Source organism: Stigmatopora nigra, chromosome 14 (assembly GCF_051989575.1).
Source record: "Stigmatopora nigra isolate UIUO_SnigA chromosome 14, RoL_Snig_1.1, whole genome shotgun sequence".
NCBI lineage: Eukaryota > Metazoa > Chordata > Actinopteri > Syngnathiformes > Syngnathidae > Stigmatopora > Stigmatopora nigra.
In genome coordinates, this window is record NC_135521.1 from 3,541,278 (window position 1) to 3,549,185 (window position 7,908).

General features: G+C 37.5%; 1 protein-coding gene across 1 annotated transcript in view; it reads left to right on the forward strand.

Annotated features, from left to right (window-relative positions):
- The window catches only part of drp2 (dystrophin related protein 2), a 118,049-nt gene extending 110,356 nt beyond the window's left edge, over positions 1–7,693 (forward strand). Inside the window, exons 15-18 of the mRNA XM_077733012.1 lie at positions 620–777; positions 5,033–5,199; positions 5,330–5,441; positions 7,553–7,693. Coding sequence (XP_077589138.1) covers positions 620–777; positions 5,033–5,199; positions 5,330–5,441; positions 7,553–7,693 — 578 coding nt within the window. The remainder of the gene's footprint in view (positions 1–619; positions 778–5,032; positions 5,200–5,329; positions 5,442–7,552) is intronic.
- The last annotated feature ends 215 nt before the right edge of the window (positions 7,694–7,908 follow it).

Genomic DNA, 7,908 nt, shown 5'->3' on the forward strand with positions numbered 1-7,908 from the left:
GAATCGCTTTATCCTCATTAGGGTCGCGGGGGGTGCTACAGCCTATCCCAGCTGACTCCGGGCCTTAATTGGTGGTCAGCCGATCGCAGGGCACAAGGAGACAAATAACCATGTGCTCTTACACCCATGCTTAGGGTCAATATGATATAGATGTATATTGAATTTCCTGATTTTCCCCCTTTTAAATCAATAATTGTAATTTTTTAATCATTTTTCTGTGTTTTTACTTCAGAAATCATTTTGTAAAATCTAAAAATATATTGAAAAAAAGCTAAAGCAAACATTGTTTTAGATCTATAAAAACTGAATGTTCAGGGCTTTTAATCCAGTTCTTTTATCCATTGATTGAAATCAAGTTGATGTTAAAGCGACCCGCGAACCAACCCGAGTCTGACACCCTTGCTTTAAACCTTTGGTGTTTTTAAAAACCTTTGTTTTTAATGCCCAAATTGAGTGTATGCATATGGATGTTTGGCCAAACCGTAGAAAGTGTTTTACGAAATCACCAACTACATGTGAGCAAGGCCTCATATATTTCGAGTTCGAAAAATGAAACCTTGACTTTCTTTTTCCCCATCAAACAACCAATGACTTCTATTTTCCACCACTTTGGTGGCAGACTTATTCCGTCAGGTGTCTGGGACGGGATCTCTGACGGACCAGCGTCACCTTAGCCTGCTACTCCACGAGGCCATCCAAATCCCTCGCCAACTAGGTGAAGTGGCCGCTTTCGGGGGTAGCAACGTGGAGCCCAGCGTCCGAAGCTGCTTCCGCATGGTGAGAGCAATCAATGGCAAAGACACACCTAGAATTTCACAGAACATTTCATATCCTGAGAACATGTTGAAAACCATCATTTTATGCACGCAGACTGGTTGAAATGTATCTTCAAACAGACAGCAGATCATTTGCAAAATGAAACGGCTAACCAGAGATTTGGCAAACATTGGCCTTTTAACACCCTGATAATATTCAAAACACATCCTAATTATGGTTGCTCTTTTCTCCTCCACGCTTGTCCTATCAGCTTTGGCTGATTAAAAGTCAATATACCTTTTTCCGTCTGCTTCATCGCATTTCGTTGGAAATAAAATGTCACAACTGCTTCAATGACCGAGCCTTGAATGAAAAGTTTAAGGTAAAACTAAATACAGTATTAGTGAAAGTGAACAAATCTGGCAGGAGAAACTGTGGAGGAATGTTCAAATAAGTTTGCTTACCATCTGGAGGATATCTTTCTCAATTCATGCCTTTTGCATTCATCTTGGGTTAATTTAGAATGGAGGTTGAAAACAAGACCCTTAAGGGACTCCCATGATATAAATGCTGTCCTGAAACTAAGGCTGCCACAAATGATTGCTTTGATTGTCGACTACTCACATATTCTCCTCTGTGTACCAGCAATTTTGGTTCATTTTAGAACCATTTCAAATAAATACCTAAAAAACAAATTTTTACACTTTTCTTATAGATTTTTAAAAGATACATAAAAAAGACGGTAATAATGAACGGATAAACAAATACTTATATTTAAGAGAGTCATAAAAGAAGAATTGGTAAATTTCCAAGGCAATAATGTCTGTAAATGATGAACTCATTGACTGCCATTGACAGTGATAGACACCCAAATCTATTTTAAATGGAATTTCTGAAATTAAACGATTACTATATGTTTCACGATTATTGAATGCAGTAGATGTCTAACCCGTTTTTATTTAAACTCGATAACAGCCCAAATGGATTGAATGTCTATCCATATCTAGACATTTATTAAAAAATATTAAAACTGTTAGCATAATGGATAATAGTGGTTTATGTGCTTATATGTGTATATATATATATATATATATATATATATATATATATATATATATATATATATATATATATTCATTATTTATATTTTTTTTAATCAATTAGCTGTCAATTAGTCGATTTGTTGTGGCAGCCCCAGCTGAAACATTGCATTTAATTTTACAGCGTAGGCCTGTTCCTTAATAAAACATTACCGGTTTAATATGTGTTACCAGATGCAAATCTAAATGTATTCCTCTTCTGTGATGTCTCCATATGAAAATCTGGCAGGGGGATAATCTTCAAGTTTTTACAAGTGGGATGTGAAATGAGACATGAAAATATAAGATTGTAATCTTAAATATAATCACCTCGTGAACCCGCTCAGGTACAATTAATTATAGCAATTACACACGCTTGTCTAAGAAGGCCAAAGGTCTGCAGACAACAATTTCAATTATCAGAGTATGATGAGCCTCATTAGGTAGTCTGACAATGTTAAAATGATAAAGAAGACTTTCCAAGAAGAAGGCCCTTCACATAGATTGTTTTTTACTTTATATCCCAGTTTACTGTTCCAAATGACAGTGTCACAAACCATACCAAACTTGATGGAAATGTAACTTTATTTAACCTCTTGTCTGGAAGAATGGAGCATGCTCCAGAAGCCCACCTTTATCCCAGGGGAGGATCCACTTTTTTTTAAAGCTCACCGTCTGTGCCATCAGCACTCACACATACACACACACACACACACACACACACACACACACACGCATGCATGTATTTATGAAGCAGCTCTCTGCCTTAGCAGCAGAGGAAGCCCTGAGGGAAATCAACCTCTTAATGCACCTCAGATGCCGACTTAATGAGAATTTAGCACATCAACGATTTTCATCGCTTAGCGAGTCGCTCCTTTATGAGGATGTCTTCTCTTTGATCACATTCTGGAATTCTCCAAAATGTGTTTCAGCGCGAGTGACGCAAGCACACAGACACAGGCGTAGACGGCATCACACGTACTCTTTGAACGTTAAACACAGACTGGAATGTCGGATTTTTGTTCACGAGTAGAAATGTCATTAGGTTTAAGTGGTTGGTCCGAATTGTTTTAATTAGAGGTCTGTATAGTTTCGACCATTTTGATAAAAAGTAGTGTTTTAACTCTCAAAACCGCCCTCATTCTTATCTTGGATTCAGACTGACTGACCAGTGAGCAAGCTAGGGATTTTCTCTCAAGATCAGACTTTCGACTTTTCAGGGTCATTTTAAAGGCCCCATATCACATGGGAGGGTACGAATTTTAGAGATGGGACGTTTTCTTTGTAAAATAAACCAAAAAACAAGAAAAACATCTTTATTCCCATCTCGCTTTTTTGAAAAATACTATTGCACTACTGGCAAATAATGTGACAAATATACAATGTCTTCCCATACTTAGTCTTCTTCCATTTAGTTTACTTGTTACTATGGCGGTGAGCATTTTAATTGTCTTTTTTTCCCAAGAAATTCAATTATTCTATTGGAAAATGGTTCATACGTCTTTGTGTAAGAAATTAAAACATCATCTGAAATTCAACATCCAATTAACCAGCTCCAGGTTAGCAATTCAATTTTGATTCAATTTAAGGGCCTCTGATCAATTTAACATGCATTATGCTATGTAAATTGAAATATGAAAAACATTCTCATTTAATTTAACAGCAAAATGCTGAAAGAGACAAAAAAAAATAAAAACAAATGTGTGGAGCCACAAAAAAATAAAAGCTTTATATAAGCCATATATCACAGGCAACACATGCTGTGTGTACCCATGTTAGCTTACTATCATGAGTATTCATGATTATTTTTTTATTTTCTGTGCAGTGCATTCTCTGGAGATCGACTCTCTATGTGAATCCTCTGTTGTACCATGCTGCCTCAAGTTTAACTTCATTACAATATTAATGAATTATGTTTCATTACTTTTTTTTGTTTGCTTTGATGAAATTAAAGAAATGGGATTTTTTTAATTATATTTTTATTTTGAGGATTCTACAAAACCTCAACAAAATGCAACATGCATAACGTGTCCCATAGCCGTCATTTGGAGATGCAATTCACTTCAATTTAATTTCTACTGAAGTAATTATACTTTTTCTATCTTTCCCAACTGGGTAGTCAACTGCAAATGTTGCATGGCCTTACCTGTTTAAGGATAAACCATTCCAATTGATTGATTAGTTTCTTAACACATTGGCTGCCATTGATAACACGAGAAATCCATTCTATTCTGACTGGAAGGGTTTAACTGGAGGTGAGATAGCTACTGTTGTCAATAGCAGGCAATGAGTGAACCCATATTGGTTCTTTGAGAAATGGGGATTTAAGGGCCATGTATTGTTTACACTTCATCTCAAGTAAATATTGGTCAAGAGCAGGGTTCGGAAAGCTTTTTGACCAAGACAATTCATATTTTCAAACATTATTCTTTGAGAGCCATACTCAGAATTTAAAAATAAAAATACATGAAAATGTGAGCATTTATTATTCATTTGACCACTTTGAAAGTAAAAAATGTCTCCGAATTCTTTTGGGAATTTTTTTTCACTGTTGCTAATCAATGAGTATCAATGAAAGTATGCATGCAGCAGAGTCTAATGAAGGGAAAATATGATTAAAAATGTGCTCGATATAGTGTCGGCGCCACAGGTTAGCCATATACACCCATCAAAAGAGCCAATGCTTTCTTGAAACCACGTGTGTCAAAGTGGCGGCCTGGGGGCCAAATCTGGCCCGCCGGATCATTTTGTGTGGCCCGGGAAAGTGCCGACTTTCTGTCTTAGGATCAAATTAAAATGAAGTGTATATATGTATATTAAATTTCCTGATTTTTCCCCCCTTTTAAATCAATAATTTTAATTTTTTAATCATTTTTTTGTGTTTTTACTTTAAAAATCTTTTTGTAAAATCTAAAAATATATTTCCAAAAAGCTAAAGCAAACATTGTTTTAGATCTATAAAAAAACAGAATATTCAGGGCTTTAAATCCAGTTCTTTTAATCCATTTATTAAAACAAATCTAAATATTATATCTAAAATGAAATCAAGTTGACGTTAAAGCGACCCGCGAAACAAGCCGAGTCTGACACCCTTGCTTTAAATGATGAAAATGATGACACCATGTCAAGAACAATGAGTTAACTGTCAGCTCCTGGTTTACATATATTGGCTTCTCAACTCTGTCCCCTTTCCTCAGGCATCAGGAAAACCCACCATTGAGGTATCTCACTTCTTGGAATGGATGAGTCTTGAGCCTCAATCCATGGTTTGGCTACCTGTTCTCCACCGGGTTACTGCGGCCGAGTCCACAAAACACCAGGCCAAATGTTACATCTGCAAACAATGTCCCATCAAGGGATTCAGGCAGGTTGAAACACGACTGCGGCCTAATTATGTTTTCTATTGAATATTCTGCAGAAAAAGCAATTAGAAAATGAAATAACAATAGACTAACCTTGCTTCTGCATGCTCACATTAAGTTTGTACTTAGCAGGTATCGCAGTTTAAAGCAGTTCAATGTGGACATCTGCCAAACATGTTTTCTAACTGGACGCACCACCAAGGGCAAGAAACTGCACTATCCCATCATGGAGTACTACACCCCAGTAAGACAAATGTTTATATGCCCTGCTTTGATTAGAATTAGATAGCTTCCATTTAATCAACATCTGCCGCTTTTTAATGCAGCACATGGGGATTGAGTGTCTTTCAGCATTTGTTATGTCAGGCAATCATTTTTAACCGCTGGGATTCTCGTGTATGCCAAGGGAAAATGATCTAATTTAACTTACTTGGTCTGAAAATATATTTTTTTTATTCAATGTTGATTCAGGTACTTTGAAAAAGTTTCTTTTCTCAAGTTGACCTTGCATTAATTTTTGTACTTTCAAAAATTTTAATATTATTTTTTTCAGGTTTTGATTGAATCATGAATATTTAATTTAATTATTTTTTGGAATAATTGAATTAAATACAGTGGTACCTCAAAATACGAGCTTAATTTGGTCCGGGACTGACTTATGTTGATTTACCCGTAACTCAAATGAACGTTTCCCATAGGATAAAAAAAACACCAAAAACAGGTTATTGTATTGGAAAAACATTTTTATCAGTTCTAATTCGCCACCTATTAATAAAGTAACAAATAACTTGTGATTTAATAGTGCCGAAATGTGTCTTATAGTACTAAAATTAGACAGATTTCGCAGAGAGGGACAGAAGGGGAGGTTTGGCTTTTACTCATAACATAAACAAATTTAAATGAAATTGGATTACAATGCAGACACTCAAAATAGGTTTAATCTTACCTTACATTAAACTTCATTTTAATTTAGTTTTAAATTTGATACATTTCTTCTCCCGGGTTGGCTCTATTTGCTCCGTCTCCACCCAGATTTACAGATGCGACCTATCGTGGGTTATTTGCTTTTGTCTTTGTCCTCATAATAGGATAATGCATGACCACTTGCCAACGAGAAGTAGTATAGACGCCATTCGCACTGACTAACGAGAAAAAAATACACCGGAAAAAATGTGACGCTCCGCCCAGTGCTCGTAAAAACATGACATGAGGGAGTTGCGACCAGAAAGAGAGCGGCCATGATGTTCTTATGAGCAGCCTCTCGTCTGTATGCTCATATATCAAAATGTGCCTCGTATCTCAAGATAAATATTTGCCCGAAATTTTACTCGTGTCTCAAATTGCTCGTATGTCGGGACACTCAAATGTCGAGATAGGACTGTAATGCATTTAGAGTGCGGCCTGGTGGCGTGAGTGGTTAGCACAGGGGTGGCCAACCAGTCAGAGACCAAGAGCCACATTTTTTACTGTGTTACCGCAAAGAGCCACATCACACACATACCTTTGCTCAGCCAGATTTATTGTAAATGTCACACACCAGCATAGTAATGACATAAATTGACTCCTACAGTACTAACAGCACAGGCCAGTCATTATCAACAATGAACATTGTGTGCACTGTCTCACACAGACAAACTCTCAGTTCAACCAAGTCCACAAAAAAAATAATAATAATTTACAATAGCGTTTTTCTTTTACTATGCATGTTACTTAGTGGGACTTCTGTCATAAAATCAGAGCCTATTTTTGCGCAACATTTGCTCCTTGTGAGCTGTCATTTATTACCACGTGGGTGTACACCTCGCTCTCCTATTGGCTGCTCCCGGCTGAGCACTCTCGCCTTGGTCTGCCTCGCAGGGGGTGTGGCTTTTTCAGCCGACGCTCGATCTTTGGGATACTTTTTGTGTGCGCGACGCCGTTCATTGTCGCTTCTGGTTCACGGGAGCTCTCCCACTCTGTTAAAAACGTTTACTCAAATGACCTTGCTCCTACTGGGAAACTTTGAGGTATTTTCATCCCAAGCACATGCGCATTGGACGAAAATACCGTATTGAACTCAAGCGAAGCGCACACGCAAATAAAAATAAAACACAAATACAAACTTTGATATGGACGTAAGAGCCGCATGAAACCGGGCAAAGAGCCGCATGCGGCTCGCGAGCCGCGGGTTGGCCACCCCTGGGTTAGCACGTCAGCCTCACAGCTCTGGGTTCCTGGGTTTTTATATTAAATGAAAAATGTCAAAGTGCAGACACCTGAGTTCATTTTTGGATGAAAATTCCTTCAATAAGTCTGTATTTTCCTCTCGTTTTGCCGTCCTCCCACTGCCCTCCACCTTCATTCATCACGCTCCAGACGACTTCAGGGGAGAAGATGAGGGACTTTGCCAAGACTCTGAAGAACAAGTTCAGATCAAAGCAGTACTTCACCAAGCACCCTCAGAGAGGTTACCTGCCCGTTCAGTCTGTGCTGGAAGCTGACAGCTCAGAGACGTGAGTCCGTCTCCACTTTTTATTTTCATTCGAACCATTGGCCAGCCAATCGCAGGGCTTCAAGTTATTTGATTGCAAACTATCCCCCCAAAAAATGAAATAACGATTTACCTTTTGCATGTTTAAATAAAAATATTTAGAATCGAAATCAATAGAAAATAGGAGAAGTTTTACCATTATGTAACTCAACAACGTATGTAAACGATAAATTGACAATCA